At 41.8% G+C, this 17,699-nt stretch overlaps 1 protein-coding gene across 4 annotated transcripts in view; it reads left to right on the plus strand.

The window, feature by feature from the left end:
* The window catches only part of zbtb7c (zinc finger and BTB domain containing 7C), a 279,530-nt gene extending 262,165 nt beyond the window's left edge, over positions 1 to 17,365 (plus strand). For all 4 annotated transcript variants that reach the window (XM_062972568.1, XM_062972569.1, XM_062972571.1 and 1 more), the window contains 3 exons: positions 4,016 to 5,212; positions 11,836 to 12,500; positions 15,058 to 17,365. In XM_062972568.1, coding sequence (XP_062828638.1) covers positions 4,032 to 5,212; positions 11,836 to 12,472 — 1,818 coding nt within the window. In that variant the 5' untranslated portion in view covers positions 4,016 to 4,031 and the 3' untranslated portion in view covers positions 12,473 to 12,500; positions 15,058 to 17,365. The remainder of the gene's footprint in view (positions 1 to 4,015; positions 5,213 to 11,835; positions 12,501 to 15,057) is intronic.
* The last annotated feature ends 334 nt before the right edge of the window (positions 17,366 to 17,699 follow it).

A 17,699-nucleotide genomic window follows, 5' to 3' on the forward strand; every position in this document is an offset into this window, starting at 1 on the left:
TATAGATAACTAGCTGTGCCCGGCCACGCGTTGCTGTGGCAAAGTATGGTGGTATGGGAAATAAAGTATTGAGGAATTGGTGGTAGTTAACGTAAAGGGTAAAGGTTTTCTCCTGACATTAAGTCCAGTTGTGTCCGACTGCACACTGAAGTGGATTATATGGCAGTGTGGAGTCAAGATAATCCAGTTCAAAGCAGATAATATAAGATTATAAATGGGTTATATAGCTGTGTGGAAGGGCCTTGAGTCTACACTGCCATATAATCCAGTGCAAATTAGATAATCTGTGGAAGAGGCCTAAGTCTGCCTGTCCCCTAACTGAACCCTGGCTGTCCTTTGGCTGAGTTGGTTGCTAGGAGACCAAGTGGGCAGAGATTAGCCCTCTAAACTGGCAGCAATTGGGTAAAAACAATTATTGCTCTCCCTCTAATTAGGACTTTGTTTTTCTTTTCTTTTTGTTGTATCAACCTAGAGGCGTGGATGATGGGTTGTGTTGTCAAATTTCAAGGTTGGGGGGCCTGTATTTTTGTTGTTTTGTGGGTTGCCATGATGCCATCACTCATTTATATATATATATATGTGTGTGTGTGTGTGTGTGTGTGTGCGCTTGAAAACAGAATAAGCAGACAGAGCATTTCTTTCGTGTTACCGGGGTTATCCCGTCCATGGAGAACTTGAAACTACACCAGGGAAGAAGCTCAGTAAGAATTTTATTGCCCCACTCAGCCAAGAATGCAACATAGTTGGCAACAATCTGACTCCACTCAGTCTAGTGCCACCTAAGGGTGAAACAAAGTAATGGCATTATCCATGTTCCAAAATTATTAAGATTGGACAGAATTTTTTTAAAATATAAAAACAAATACCAGGAATGAGAGCTGTTTCAGAAAGATGTATATGGGATGGAATCTATATTGCATAAGTGGAACATAATCCCCCCCTCTGTAGTTCTGCTAGATTCATTTCCATACAGAAGATAGACTGTCAAAGTTTGCCCCTGCATGGGAGGATGGGAAGTGTCTGTGCTGCAACTGGATGCTGTTCTGGAGCTAGTAGAGGAGAGTAAATATCACCCCCAGGGATCTTCAGCAAGCATGGTAGCGGAATTGTAGTAGTAGAAATGTATACAGTGTTCCCTCCCTACTTAGCTATTCACTTTTCGCGGATTCGCTGTTTTGCGGTTTTTCAATAAACTCTAAAAGACTATTATAAATCATAAAAAATTACAATTTACAGCCTAAGGAAGGGATGAAGTAGAAGCCAAAGGGAGAAAAAAGGAGCCCAAGCGGCAACAGGAGGAGAAGGAGGCGATTTATCAACACACGATTGGTTGATAAAGGCTTAAAATAGTGTATAACTACTAAAATAATGTATAAATATTAAAATAAATATAGTGTCCCTACTTCGCAGATTTTCACTTATTGCAGGTGGTCCTGGAACCAAACCCCAGTGATAAGTGAGGGAACATTGTACTGCAAAAGGGCCCTTGGAGACATCTGTGATACGTGTGTTCATTCATTTAAGTATTTTTGTGTAGCCTTTGAAGAAACTCAAGGTAGTGCAGAAAGTATAACTAGGATTAAATAGGGTAGAAAGTACAAATGCAATAATGGCAATAGCTACCACTTACAGTCAATTTATTTCAAAAATGTCTGGAAAGTAGCAGTAATGGTTAGCAGTGCAACCTGAAAGCCCAGACCAGCACAGCTGTCTCTGAAAAGAAATTCAAACAGACAGGTCTTTAAAGACATGCCCCAGCCTAACCCTGGCTTGGTCAGTTTAAGCATTTTCCAGGTTATCAAATGACATCCACATTTCCTGGGTTTTGTCAACCCACAGTCATAGCTCTTGACACTTCTTACATTCCGTGCCAACTTTCAAACTGCTGACTTTTAGAGTGGTTTTCAAACTGTGATCTGGTCAGAGCTTGTCCAGCTAAATTTCTCCATTCTCTCCTAGTTGCAAAACTAGAGAGTTATGAAAAGGAATTTTTCCCAAATCTTTGTCAGTGAGTCTTGATTTAAATCAGTGAAATGTTGTTTGCTGTTGTGTAGCTCCATGTTGCTTCTAAATTATGGCAACTCCATCAGAGGGTTTCCTTTATTCAAGATTTGTCCAAGGAGGTTTGCCATTGCCTTCCTCTGAGCCTAAGAGAGCAAGAGTTGTCCTAGGTCAGCTAGTGGCTTTCGTGGCCAAGTGGGCATTTGAACCCTGGTCTCCAGAGTCACAATACACTATTCCATACTCTGTCTCTTTTGGACATTCTGGCCACAAACTATCTTAGTACTTTGTAGGTCAAAATCAATAGCTTAAATTGAACTTCTACAACAGATTCAAGAACCGCATTCACAAGAGGTGTACATCCTGCCTTGGATCAAGTCAGAAGACACTGGGAGCCGTAGTCACTGTGTATGTAATGCAAAACAAGTCTTACAGGGGACATCAGGTGGAAGGATGCAGGAGGTACAGTGAGCAAAGATACATGAGTCCAGAAGGAAGGATAATTAAATGAAGGCATGGAGGGACCAAAGGCATGAGAGACAAATGGGAGGTGGCTGCATTTGTCAGGAACAGTCTAAATAAAGATGGAGAGCAGACGGAGGGAGGGTGGGAGGTAGAGGAAGGGAGAGGAGGATGTGGAATGAGATCACAGAGGGCTTTGAAGGACAGGACAAGGAGCTTAATGTCTGGAGCGTGGCAGCTACTGTGGAGACATGATGCGTCTGGGGCATCTGGAAGCAACCAAGGATGTTAATCAATCGTGGTTTTCTTAATGTGCTTTTGGAAGGAGCAAAGGTGTGATGGTGATAAGAAGCTGCACAAATGCACTGATAGAACAGGATTTCATCCTTGGCAATTGAGGGAGGGAAGGCGTAGTTGGAAGGACAAGGAGTATGAAAAGCTTGCTGGGATGAGGTGGAAATAATGAGATAACAGCAGCTGGGAATGGACACGTTGTGCTGGCAGGGATCGGGGGTGGAATGAAAAGTCTGCATCAACAAAAGCTGGTTTGGATGGACTACCTAATCTCAGAGTTTGGGCGAAGTTAATTTTTTTGGACAACCATGTCAACAATCACATAATGAGCGTTCCTAGTGGCCATTCCTTTTTTTAAAAAAAAGTAGAACTATCAAGTTTTGCAACATGCACTATTTAAATCCACGATTCCTAAACTCCAGGCCTCCTCTGTGTGTTTTAGGCTTAAAATCGCGGAAGCCTCCGCTGCTTTAGCCAACAATCCAGGGTTCTAGGTGCTGAAATCCAAAACACCTAGAAGACCAGAGTTTGGGAAACACTGATTTAAACTGTTTTAATTGGTTTAAATTGGCTGGTTTTTCATTGAAAAATCAGGCTTTCTGCCGTGTCCTCATTTCCCATCACCAGGATGATGGTGGGACTGAAAGATAGTCTTCTCCTGTAGATCTTAAAGCTCTGGCTAGCTCATGTACCATGTTTCTCCCAAAATAAGACCTACCCTGAAAATAAGACCTATCATGATTTTTGAACATTTTTGAGGATGCTCGAAATATAAGCCCTATTTTAAAAGTAAACTCTAGATATAATTCATTGAAAAAGTCAATTTGGAAAAATAAGATTTTTGCTAAAAGCAAGCCCTAATGCATCCTTTGGAACAAAATTTAACATAAGACCCTGTCTTATTTTGGGGAAAACAGGGAAAGGAGATAGTTTTTCAGATAGATTGGATCTAAGCCATGTAGGGCTTTAAAGTCACGAGCAGCAGTTTGAATCAGCAGCCAATGAAGTTGGTGCCTCCATGGATAACTACAGTGGGATCTTAATTAATGGGGTTTTGTTCCAGGATCCCACCAATTGATACTTAAGCCCAATTATATACAGTGGTGTATTAAAATGGTGTCCCTTATATATCAAGTTGTGTGGGTTTTTTTGGGAGGTGATGGTAGTATTTTTATGCTGTGGTTGGTTGAATCTGTGGATGTAAAACCTGTGGAACAGTAGCCAGATAGACTCATTCATTCCATGTGTTTCCTTCTAGGGCTCTAAATGAGAATATGGCCAATGGCATTGAAGACCTTATTGGGATCCCATTCCCAAACCACAGCAGTGAGGTCCTTTGTGGCTTGAATGAGCAGCGGCACAACGGCCTTCTTTGCGACGTCATTCTCATTGTCCAGGACCAAGAGTACAGGACCCACAAATCTGTCCTGGCGGCTTGCAGCCAATACTTCAAGAAACTCTTCACTGCCGGCACTTTAGCGGACCAGCCCTGTGTTTACGAGATAGATTTTGTGAAGCCCGATGCACTTTCGGCAATCCTTGAGTTTGCCTACACCTCTACGCTCACCATCACCACCGCCAACGTTAAGCACATTCTCAATGCAGCCAAAATGCTCGAGATCCCATGCGTGATCAACGTCTGCATGGAAATCATGGATCCAGTGGGGGACGAGGAGGAGGAAGAGGAGAAGGAAGAGGAGGAGGAGGAAGAAGAGGAGGAGGAAGAGGAAGAAGAGGAAGAGGATGAAGAAAGGGAAGGGGAAGTTGAGGACTTTGCAGTCCAGAATCTAACAGATGCCCAAGATGGCAGCTGTCACCAAAGTCCATCCAAATCTGACCTTGCTGAAGAAGTATATTCAGAAATGCAGAGTGGTTTCTCCAGCCACTTCCCAGCTGGGACACCAAATGGAAGCCTAGGAACCATAAGAGACTTCTCCATTGAGTCCCTCCTAAGGGAAAACTTGTATCCCAAAACTGGCCTTCCTGAACGGAGGCCAACTCTGTCTCCGTTTGTTCCCGACCTCTTCCCCCACCTGTGGAATGGAGATTTTGGCACCTTCTCCCAAGTTGAGGAGGCCCAGTTGGACAATGGGCCCTTGGATCTGGTCATCAGAAAAAGGAAAATCAAGGAGGAAGAAAAAGAGGAGCCATCTCCGCCCACCCCTTTTCCCAACAGCCTCTTCAAGGATATGTTTGGCAGCAACCCAGCTGGCCATTTGGGACACATTAAGGCCGAAAATGACTATAGTGCTTACCTGAATTTCCTCAGTGCTGCCCATTTTGGTGGGGTCTTTCCTCAATGGCCGGAGGAAAGGAAGATTAAACCCAAAGCTTCCCAGCAATGCCCCATCTGCAACAAAATAATCATGGGGGCAGGGAAGCTGCCACGGCACATGAGGACCCACACAGGAGAGAAGCCATATATGTGCAGTATCTGTGAAGTTCGCTTTACCAGGTCTGCCTTACTTATTTATTTGTTTATTTATTTAAAAAGCAATAGGCTCCCTTTCACAAGGAGCAGTCATGAGGTGCCCAGCTACACATTTTATCCGATTATTTTTTAGGATGACATGTTTGAGTTGTCCCTTTTGTCTTATGTTCTCTGTTGTGTCCTGTGAGATAGGTTGCACCAAGACAAGTGAATGTTGAGGACCAGGATTTTCAACCATGGCCCTGTAGAAGTCTTGACCCTTCAAATCTATTGGGGTATATCGTCCACTATTTTAGACTAAAATGAATTTTAATCCAAATTTAAAGGGTTAATTCATTCTGGGTTAAGCTTTAATCCATTCCAGGTTTTCACCCAGCCCTTAAAGCTATCCAAGGTACTGAACACTTGCCTTCGAAATAGTTTCAGCACTTTGGATAGGTCCTTCCACACACAGATTCAAACGTGGAAGGGATTCACTATCTCACCATCCTGGAAGTCCATCAGCCACTCTGGGAAGAGACAAAAGTTGGGCATCCGGCTCTTACCAGTTGGCTGTGGATGCCTTTCAGGAATCAGCATCTTCCCCTTCCCTCCTATAAGCCTCCATATCCTGGTTGGGGAGTGTTATTATGCTAAAAGACTCCACTCATTAGCCATTAATTATCATCTGCCAGCACAGACCTTGGGATTTATTTGCCTGGGCAGTTCAATTTAATTTGCAGGAGCATTTCAAGGAGTTTGTGAAAGAGCGCTGCAGTGGGCAGTACAGGAAACATTGAAAATCCAAAGAGGGTAAATCTAAGTCTTTTGAGGGGAAAAGAGAGGGTTTTCTCTGAGAGCTGCATCAAGCCATAAGAGATCTTCTTCTCCATGCAGGTGATGACCAGTAATGTAGGTGAAGAGTAATGACTGTGGCAATGGTGTCACAATTGTGACTAAATAGGAATCATGAATATGGAACAGTTATGGATGCGTAACTTTCGGATTCATGAACACTAATTAGTCACAATGGGGAGAAGGCAGCATGGGGAGGAGGTCCATTCTGCTGGCGACTGAATGCAAGTAAATGATATTTCTGTCATATTGGGGGAGTCAGCCCAGGAGGGCTTACTTAGCTAAGTATACTGAACTAAGTAACTGATATAGAATATTGTCAATGCATTTTGTTTTGCAAAGCTACTATCACAATACTTCCCAAACTACATTTCTTCAATCTGCTGGACTACAACTTCCATCACACCTAACCAACATGGCCAGTGGAAGTTGCAGTCCAAATATTCTGGAACTCATCAGAGGAATTCTTTAAGTGTGTGTGTGTGTGTGTGTGTGTATGAAGTAACAGACAGGTCTCCTGAAGGGCATTCGAATCACAGAGTTGGCAGTGGTGAATTGAGACCGAAAGAGGGAAACCAAGAGTTTGAGATAGTTACTTTTTTGGACTACTACTCCCAGAATCCCTCAACCAACAGAGCCATAAGTGAACACCAGTGAAGGGCAAAATATTTGAAATTATGTATGGCCTGGAGTAGGGGATAAAAGGAACTTGTCTTCCTTTCTCATAGTCCTAGATCTCCAAGTCATTTGCTGACATTGATTGGTAGGGTTCTGGTATAGGTAAGAATTAGTACTTTTTCATACAACCTACTGTTGGTGTATGGAATTCTCTGCTAAGAGATGCAGTGATTGAGATATCTTTAAAAAGATGTTACACACATTTGTGGAGGATGAGAGAGTTTATTCAAGGCAGTTACCTGTGATGGCTATCTGAAACCTCTATGTTCAAAGGCAGTGTATCTGATCACCTGAGAGCATATGGTGCTGCCTCAAATGAATCACACCACTAGTTCCATATTACTTGAGCAACTCCACAGCTTGAGATAATACTTCCTAGCCAAAATAGGATTTGGATCCAGAACCTCCTCCCTGCAAAGCATGTGCTCTTCTTCCAACAAGTTGCAACCTTTCCTTTTTTTGCAGAGGAAAGGTGGGAGGAGACCTGAGCTCAGAAATATTACTTTATTGGACTTCTGCTCCCAGAACCTGGCAGCCTATACACTTGGTGATTTACAAACTGGAAGTGGTAATTTTGGGAAATAGTCCAAAGAGTAACTTTTCTCTGTAAGAGAAGCATATTGCTTTTAGCCCTCTATTAGCCCGCTTCATTGTGCAAAATGTCTTGCTAAAGACAGAGAGACCTTTGGTCCAAATTCAGCAGGGTTCCTTTGGGTGGATGTGAGCAAATGTTTTTTCTTGACTTTGCTTCAGCCGAGAAAATGGGCGGGGTGTCTCCGCTGTGTTCAAAGTAAGCACTAGCCTGTGGCCACACCCAGAGTGCAAGCGAGGCCGGAGCGAGGAGGGAGATGTCACGCAGGTTGCCTGTGTGTCAAGGTGGCACTTGGATAGAAGACAAAGGCAGCCGCAGCCGTCTTCTCCTGGGTTCCTATGACCCAGTTTTGTCAGCCATTATAAGAACTGCACAGATTTTGTCAAGCCATTACAAAGGCTTTTAGTGGTCAGCCAAAACAGGCGGGTACAGTAAAAAAATAGAGCATGCATTGAAAAAATTGAAATGTTGTGATGGTTTGAGAGGGGATATTAGGAAAACTTTCATGATGGTAAGAGCCCTTTGATAATGGAATATGCAGTCTTAGAGTGTGGTGGAGTCTCCTTATTTGGAGGTTTTAAAACAGAGGTTGAATGTCCATCTGTCAGAAATGTTTTTATAGAATCTTTCTGCATGGCAGGGGGTGGATTGGATAGTCTTTTCCAGTTCTATGATTCTGTGGTTTAGCCATCACATGATATGGTGTCATCCAGGATACTCTCATCTCTCAACTAGCTACCATTTTGGGAAAAATCTGCTTCAGCCACATGTTGCTTGGAGTCCAAGGACATATGAAGCCTTGTTTGTGATTGCCCTGCAAATGAGCACCAGCCATTGGCTTTTTTGGAATCTGGCAGCTGATTATAGGCTTATGGCTTTTGCAGTCCAACATATTTGGAAGGCAACACAGTGGAGGAACTGGTACTATCCTTGTAAGCTTGCTTGGCATGGAGCCACAACTGATCTTTGTCATATTCCAAGTTCCCAGGATCTGGGACCAGGGTAGAGACCACCTATACTAAACCACCATAGTTTAGTGACCTGGTTAGTTTTTACTCATAATGAGGTCTCCAGTTACCACTGCCATGTTGCATGTGATCTGAGGAGAGCTGGCACTTCAACATCTCATCTCAGATGAGATGTTGGGTTGGGTTAGCCAACCCACCCACCGACTGTGGTCCTTATTTATTTATTTATTTATTTACAGTATTTATATTGCGCCCTTCTCACCCCGGAGAAGGGTGGATCACATTGCACATATAAGGCAAACATTCAATGCCATAACATAGAACAGAGACAGAGACAGACACAGGCACGGTCGGGCCTTGAACTCATGATCTCTTGGTCAGAGTGATTTGTTGCAGCTGGCTACTAACCAGCTTGCGCCACAGCCCGGCCTTCTGTGCAAAGGTCTATCTGATCCAGCATTCTGTTCTCAACTGATGAGCCACATACCTTTGCATGTTGCAGGGCTACATGGGGATGACAAACTTACCTTGTTTCATTTTTTCCATGCAAGAATGAATCATTTTCAAAGTTTTCTCTTCACTATGAGGGCAGATATTGGACATGTTTTGGTTTTTGCATTTTGAGACTTTCTTGTCAAAAATTCATTGGCTGAGAAGTCTTGATCTTATGTAACAACCAGCGGTTTTTACACATAACCTTTTTTTGGCACAGTTTCTTCACAGAGAGGTCTGCGGGTGTGAAAAAATGTTGCAGTAATATTTACACTTTGGGGTGACTGAATATCTCGCCACACCCTTACAAGAAAATGTACAAGTATTTTTGACTTCCTTAATGTAGATATGCTTGGACAACACTGAATTATGTGATCACATCACCCCAGGACCCTAATGCCTTATGAGTGGTAGCATGGACACGAACTACAAAGCACCATGTGTAAACCGCCTAGAGACTATGTTGTTACAGAATGGCAGAAATGACCACCTTCTTCATGCATGCATGCATATACTTTCAGCCTGATAATGACTTTATAGCAGACTTCTCCCTGGTCTTGTGCACTTCTGTGTGCATTTTCCACCCTGCAGCACAATGAGTACATCCCACTAATCTTTGCTCTTGGTTGGTGCTCTGTTATAGATTTCTGCTGCCTCCTAATGGACTAAGGAGCTCACTGCTTATTTGGTGCTTTGGATACAGTCAGTGTAAATATCTGATAGTAGAATTATACTAAACTGGTAGTGCACTGTCCTTGAATGCTGCTGAACAGTACTATATTAATTGCTACCTTAGCACAATGTATGGAAAATGAGGAACATGGAAAGCTGTCATTGTATGACTTACATAAACAAAATTTAGTGCACAAAGAGTGTATGAAGCATGCATTGATACACTGAATTAGGTGTGCTCCCCTTCTCTTTAGACCAGTGGTTTTCAACCCATGGACTGTGGCCCAGTAGTGGGCCATGAAAACAAAAATCCAGTCCGCAAACCCATTTATTTATTTATTGTCCACTCCTTTCTGCAGATCACATCAGCTCTAGATTATTAAATATGCTTTTCTGTGGGTGAGCAGATGGCAACTACCGAATGGCATACAGTAGGTTCTGTATCAGAAACTAGAGCTTACGTGGTCTATCCAGTGCAATTTTCTGAATCAGCATCCCAAGTAACCAAACCGAATCTAAAGTTGACCAAAAACCAATTCCTAACCAACCCTTTTGGTACTAATGTTGGAGAGTGGTCCCTGGTCAAGTGGACCCTGGTCAAAAAAGGTTGGGAACGACTGCTTTAGACTGAGGTGTTGAAGGCTTTTCTGCATGTTCAGCTAGTTTGTACCTGTCTAGTGGTCCCTTTTACTGATTTCCGATGGCCTGAATTTTTAAATTATAGTAAAGTCCAAAACTAGTGTGCACATCTCATTTAAACATTTGTAAGTATTGGAATCTTGGGCCATTTATAAAGGAGAGTGAATGGGATCTTTGTCACTCTTAAGTTACTGCAGGTGCATTTTTACTCATGTGTATTGATTCTGCATTGAGAACTCCACCCCATCATCAGCAGGATATTTCTACTCGGCATTTTTCAAAAGAAAAAAAAATATGTATGTTACCAAGAGGATTCTGGACAAAGAGTGCAAGTTACAGCTCCAGGATAGCAAATGTCCAGATGATTTTGAACTCCATGTTCATTTAGATGCTATCAGTATGGCCAGCATTTGCAGTTTCATTGGAAATGCGGTGGAGATGCAGAATGTGACATAATTTCTATAATTTCATGATTTCTGTTTCCAGTCTATCATCTACTTACTTTAGTAGACAACAGTGGTAATAATGCCCTAATCAGGACTAAGAACTAAAATGGAACGGTTGCGCCTTGGTATATCTAGTAACTGTTCTGTATTCACAATCAATATTTATGATTGTGGAAGAATTGGCACTACTGTAATCCCTTTCTACTTAAATTTACTTTAGTAGGCATCGATTTCTGACTGAATTAACTAAAGGTACATTTACGGTGTAAAATTAGTTCCGTTTGACACCACTTTAACTGCCATAGCTCAATGCTATGGAATCAAGGGGTCTGTAGTTAGGTGAGGCACCAGTACATTTTGGCAGAGAAGGCTAAAAGCCTTGTTAAACTACAACTTCTGGGATTACATAGCATTGAAACAGGGTAGCTTTAGAGTGACGTCAAACTGCTTCAATTCTACAGTGTACATACACCCTTAGTTAACTATGTAGCTGATGTAGACTTCTGGCCTGTAGCTTTAGTCACCATGAGAAAGAGGAGATACTCCTGCTGCTCAAATCTCTTCTTGGTTTGCTGCTACTCGTCTTCAGGATGCAGGATGGAGCTTGGCTCCCTTGTTTCTATTGCAGTAGCTTGGAAAAGTCCCCTCATTCCAGTTGTCTGCTTGGATTCACTCATCTTCAAAATAGAACAAGGTGAACTTGACAGCATAGCCAACATTTTATGCTGAGCGCAATCAACTTCTCTGCCGCTGAATAAATTAAGAAAATTAAGTAAGAAAGAATAAGCATTGTTCTTACTTGAGAATATTAAGTAAGAAAGGTTAAGGTTGGGGATATGGTGGGTATTTCCTAGAGATCTTCTTTGAAAAGAAAGGTCCAGTAATCTCCATCAGAGATGTTTTAGGAAACATTTCTGAGCTCACATAACGTCATGATAACATGAGGTTGCCTTAGCAGTTTCTAGAGCTGCCCTGATGATAGAAATCTTGAGGATTTGAATCTACATAAAGCCTGGATGGTAATTATATTATATTATTATTTAGAGCACTAATGTGCATTAGGAGTTTTGTTTTTGTTTTTTTGCATGCTTTTGTGGGCATTTGTGGTCTAGTTGCCTTCGTTTGACACTAGCTTCAAACTACATTAAATAGTCAGTGTAGATGAGGTCTTTGTCTCCTGGGCGTTGGAGTCAAAAATATCTGGAAAAACAATGGTTCCCCATCCCTGGGATATATGGTGCATTGCAGATGCCTTCCAGTTTTATGCTTCTGTGCATGTTCATAACCTCACAATGACAGGAATCTTTTGTGTCTTCCTTTTTTCAGGCAAGACAAGCTGAAGATCCACATGCGGAAGCACACTGGAGAAAGGCCCTACCTCTGCATCCATTGCAATGCTAAATTTGTCCACAACTACGACCTGAAAAACCACATGCGTATCCACACGGGCATCCGTCCTTATCAGTGCAAGTTCTGCTACAAGAGCTTCACCCGCTCAGACCACCTTCACCGCCACATCAAACGCCAGAGCTGCCGGATCTCCCGGCCCAGGAGGGGACGCAAACCGGCCACATGGAGAGCGACGAGCTTACTCTTTGCACCAAATGGCCAGCCAGATGACAAAAGCTTCATGATGCCTCCAGCTCTAGAAGAGATGAGCAGCCACCTCGGCAGCGCAGCAATGTGCCTTCCAGGCCCAAGCCCAAAGCATTTTCTGGACGGGGCCAAGAATGCCCTGAATTTACAGGAGCTGGAGAGCCAGTTTGAGGAAACCCAAATGAAACTCTTTGGGAGGACGCACCTGGACATGGATCCAAATGGCGGACTCTTTGCCTTTGCACTGGGCCACAACGACAGCCTCTCGGCCCGACCGTTCTTCTCCCTCCCGGATCCGTGGAGCACAGGGTTCGGAGGACTGACGGGGCTCGGCCACCTTGGTCCCATTACAGAAGCTACCAACTAAGCCACTTTCTGGCCAGTGGATGGGCTTGGTAGGTCCAGTGCCTTACGTAATTACTATCTATATATCTATATCTATATATATATATATATATACACACACACACACATATATATACACACATACACAATATGATTATTTATTTATTTATTTATTTTATTTACAGTCCCGAAGGGGACTCAGGGTGGATTACAATGAACACATATATGGCAAACATTCAATGCCAACAGACAAACAACATATATAGACAGACACAGAGGCATTTAACATTTTTCCAGCTTCACGATTCCGGCCACAGGGGGAGCTGTTGCTTCACTGTCCACTAGTGGCTGTACTTCCTCATTCCTTTCCTCATGTTTTGCTGGCAGTTTTATGATGTTGTAAATTAGCTAAATTAGCCTCCTGCATAAAGCGTACCTAAATTTCCCTAATTGACAGATGCAACTGTCTTTCGGGGCTGCATAGGTCAACAGCAAGCCGGGCTATTTAATGGTCGGGGGCTTAACCCGACCTGGGCTTCGAACTCATGACCTCTCGGTCAGTAGTGATTTATTGCAGCTGGTTACTAGCCAGCTGCGCCACAGCCCAGGTCGGGTTAAGCCCCCGACCATTAAATTGATGGGGTGGGGAAGAAAAAAAGACAAGAAAAAAGAAGGGATGGAGGGAAAAATGGGGAATCACACAGAATGTGAATGTGAGCTACAGGTTGAGTGTCTGCTATCTGGTATTCTAAAATCCAAAATACTCCGTCATTCAAGGTTGTCCACATGACTGGCTGAGACGGAGCCCCCGGTGGCATAGTGGGTTAAAGCCTTGTGACTTCAAGGTTGGGATGCTGACCTGAAGGCTGCCAGGTTCTAATACAACCCAGGGAGAGCACGGATGAGCTCCCTCTATCAGCTCCAGCTCCATGCAGGGACATGAGAGAAGCCTCCCACAAGAATGGTAAAAACATAACATAACATCTGGGCATCCCCTGGGCAACGTCCTTGCAGACGGCCAATTCTCTCATACCAGAAGTGACTCAAGTTGCTCCTGACACGGAAAAAAGAAATGACTGGCTGAGATAAGGACACCTTTGCTTTCTGTTGGTTCAAGGTACAAACACTGTGTTTCATATACATAATTATTTTTCAAATCAGTCTATGTATATAAGAAACATATGAAACAGAACTGAATTTTGTGTTTGCACTCTGATACCATCTCCTTATAAACGTATATGCAAATACAAGCATTCCAAAATCCCCCTCACAAAACCCCCCCCAAAATACAAGAAAACCTTGTGACAGGTTTGCCATAAACTGGAAATTACCTGAAGCCACACAACAAGGAGTGTGAGAGTGGAGAGTTTTGGATGCTAAAAAAATGTAATTTCCTGAGCTCAGAAAAAAGTATGTTGTATATATATATATGTGTGTGTGTGTGTGTGTGTGTGTGTATGTATATGTGTGTGTGTGTGTGTGTGTGTATGTGTGTATATATATATATATATATATATATATATATATATATATATATATATATATATAAATGATAACTCTATGCTATTTAGGGAGTTTTTATACCCAGTGAATAACATTTTTCAAGCTCTTCAATTCCCGAGGGATGAAGCAGTCATCGGCTACCAGTCATACCGTATATACTCGAGTATAAGCTGAGTTTTTCAGCCATTTTTAGGGCTGAAAATGCCTCCCTTGGCTTATACTCGAGTGAGGGTCCTGGCCAGTTTATATTCAAGCCGACTTATACTCGATTATATACAGTAATCTGCACTGAACAGTCATCTTAAATTACAGTTTTATGTAAATATTCAAAATGTTGTCGAAGGCTTTCGTGGCCGGAATCTCTGGGTTGTTGTGCATTTTCCAGGCTGTATGGCCATGTTCCAGAAGCATTCTCTCCTGACGTTTCACCCACATCTATGGCAAGCATCGGATCCCTGCTATAGATGTGGGTGAAACGGCAGGAGAGAATGCTTCTGGAACACGGCCATACAGCCTGGAAAATGCACAACAACCCAATATTCAAAAACATTTACATAAATTAATCCTCAATTAATGTGATTTTATTGGTATCTATTTCTATTTTTTAAAATTTACTGGTATTTCTTTTTTTTTTATTACATCATTTCTACCCCGCCCTTCTTACCCATCAGGGGACTCAGGGTGGCTTACAATATAAAGCACACACAATTTACATCACATTTAAAAATCAATTTACATTAAAAATTACATTAAATTAAGAGCCTGCATTAAAAACCTACATAATTATACATATAAATATACATTCGAGGCATGTTTCCCCACTTCATCTTATAGTCGAATTAATCAGTTTTCCTAGATTTTTTTGGTGGTAAAATTAGGTACCTCGGCTTATATTTGGGTCAGCTTATATTCAAGTATATATAGTAATTGGGGTTTTTTTTTAATTTATAAATTGCCCTGAATGCTAGATTTGGGAAATAGGTATGATATAAATGATGGTGGCAATGATGATGATGATAATAATGATGATGATGAAGAAGAGACAGAATTTTGTAGCTTTCCTATTTTAGAAGTAGGCTGATCTTTCTTCTTTCTCCTTTGTAGGCCCTCTTTAGCACTGCTTCGGCCCCCTCTTGCGACGGGATTCATCAAGATTAAGGACTGCCTTTTTTCTTATTGAAAGACTGTGTTGCAAATTGAACTGCACAGCCCTGTTCAAACTTCAGAAAAAGACATCTCTTCGTTGTATCCGATCAATATAGAAGGAGGAAACCAGAACTGTTCCAACATACAACTTCTTCTTCCTCTTCTTTTTCTCATTTTTAAAAAAAATGTACAGAAAACAAATTCTGACTGTTTTGCAGATGACCATTCCCTTCAGGTTGGGAGGTTTGTTTGGGGTTGGATTGCCTTTTTAAACAAAACAAACAAAGAAGTACTGGTGGGGTAGGGTTGACCTGCAGTTTGGAGTCCTTGTAAAATATCCAAAGATTCTGAGTACTGTATAATCTGCAAGAACTTGAAAAAACAAACAAATGGGGGACCATTGGGGAGGGGATTACGTTTCTTGATTGTTGGGATGGGATTGTGTGTTTGGGAGGGTGGAAGCTCCTTTGGAATTTTTCTATTTATAACTATTTTTATGTGATTGCTTTACGTAAAGAAGAAAAGAGAAAAAAATACAGCATATAGCGGATTTGCCTTAGATAATCAAGGGACAATCATCCTTAACTTTTGTTGAAGTTTTAGGTTTGTGTGTGTGTGTGTTTTTAAAAAAAAATACAAAGAAAGATACTTTTATGTATTTATTAAGCAGTATTAATTAATGTTATTTAATTACTGGCAACATGCAGAGTTTTTAAAAATGCATGGCTAGAATCCTGTTGGGGGATGTATGTCTTCATAAGTGGACTTGCGTCTGGGGGAATTAAAATTGCACAGTTGTGTAATTTCCATATCTAGAGGCTACTGTTACATTACTAAACCAGCAAAGTGCCCAATGCACATTGGTATCCGATATACCCTGGGACAGATGTCCCTTGGTTCGGGTGCGCATCCATTTAGTCCTAATGCACATCGCATGGCTCTTGATGAACATTGGATGCTCTTGCTGGTGCCCCATGAAACGTCTTTACAGTTCAGTAAAGGGATTTCTTAATGTCTTTGCTGCTTAGCTAGCTAAACATAACATTATGTAATGTAACCAGCCTAAGTAATGTATCCTGGCCTTAACTGACCATTGCTGGAGCGAGGAGGATGGAAATATTGTCCTTCTTGTGCCCCAATTGGAAACTGAACCCACCACCTCCATTTGATTCTGTTGCTAGCTCTTAAGGTGGGCTAGAATGGTATTTACTTAGTTTTCAGTAAGGCTAAACAGTCAGTCTTCCACATTCACTGATGTTAGATGCAAGACCCCACCAGCATCAATTAAAATAATCATCTCTACTGGAATCTCTAGGTCCTCGAGAGCAACTCTGTGGCAGTTGTTGAACATATGTTCATGCTGAAGGACCTAGAGCGGTGGTTTTCAACCTGGGATCCCCTGATATTTTTGGCCTTCAACTCCTAGAAATCCTAACAGCTGGTAAACTGGCTGGGATTTATGGGAATTGTAGGCCAAAAACATCTGGAGGCCCCAGGTTGAGAACCACTGACCTGGAGATTCCTAGAGAGAACATAGTAATCAAATCTGCAAATAACCAAATCTGCAAAAGTGAAACTTGCCAATGTGGAGAGGTGATTGTATAGACTTACTGAATACAATCCAGACAAAAGCAAGCTTCCTCTGAACAAATATTGCCAAGAAAACCCCGGGATAGGGTTGCCTTTGAGTTGCCATAAGTCAAAAGCGATTTGAAGGCACACAAGAACCCCTGACTCTTGGAGACCAATCTGTAACTGCAATACTGGATACCAGCTAATATTTTTATGATGCATGAATTCATGGGCATGTTTATCACATTTATACTTTACGTTGTGAAATACACACAGTTCAGCCTGGAACATATTGTTGATCTTAACAAAGGTAGACCCTTTGAATCAGTGGGATTTACCTATGTGTAAAACTCACCATTTGACAATGAATTTAACAGAATTCAAGCCCTAAAGTGTACATTTAGAACTAGACAAAATATGTCAATAAGCTCATAACAGTTTCAGTTGTTTGGTGTCATTCCGTTTGATTTAGGGACCCACAATTCGGGCAGTACTTTAAACGGCCTTTTAAATGTGACTTTGCACCTTATTAGACTATTGATTGTTAAAAAGAAACAATGGATGCTGATTGTGTTACTATTGTTAACAAGTTAAGGTTGATTGCCCCTGGATGATCTGGTTTGGATTATATGTTAACTGGTTCATGGCTCAGTTCATTTTCTGGTGGAAGAAACAATACACACTTTTCATGCTCTCACTGTTTCTTGATCATTTCCTGCAATGCAATGGTGGCAAAACAACTGTCTGTTATGGGATGGCAAAAAAACATACTTCTGAGTTGTCCTTTCCATGTTTGCCTGTCATCCTGGATACAAGCTCTTATGGTGTCTCTCATGGCCTCTGATGTTTAGATTCCTACAAAGTTCTTTCATTTGCTTTTCTTTTTAAAGGCACTGTTCTTGAGCCTATTATTATGGAGATGACATTTAAAGAATTCATCAAAGATAGCCCCACATTTTGATGCAATGACATCTACTACCTAATGTGGTTTCCCTGGTTTGTGGTGAGGGTTCCCCATGCCAGTCTGT

The sequence above is a fragment of the Anolis carolinensis genome, chromosome 2, assembly GCF_035594765.1.
Source record: "Anolis carolinensis isolate JA03-04 chromosome 2, rAnoCar3.1.pri, whole genome shotgun sequence".
Taxonomy (NCBI): Eukaryota; Metazoa; Chordata; class Lepidosauria; order Squamata; family Dactyloidae; genus Anolis; species Anolis carolinensis.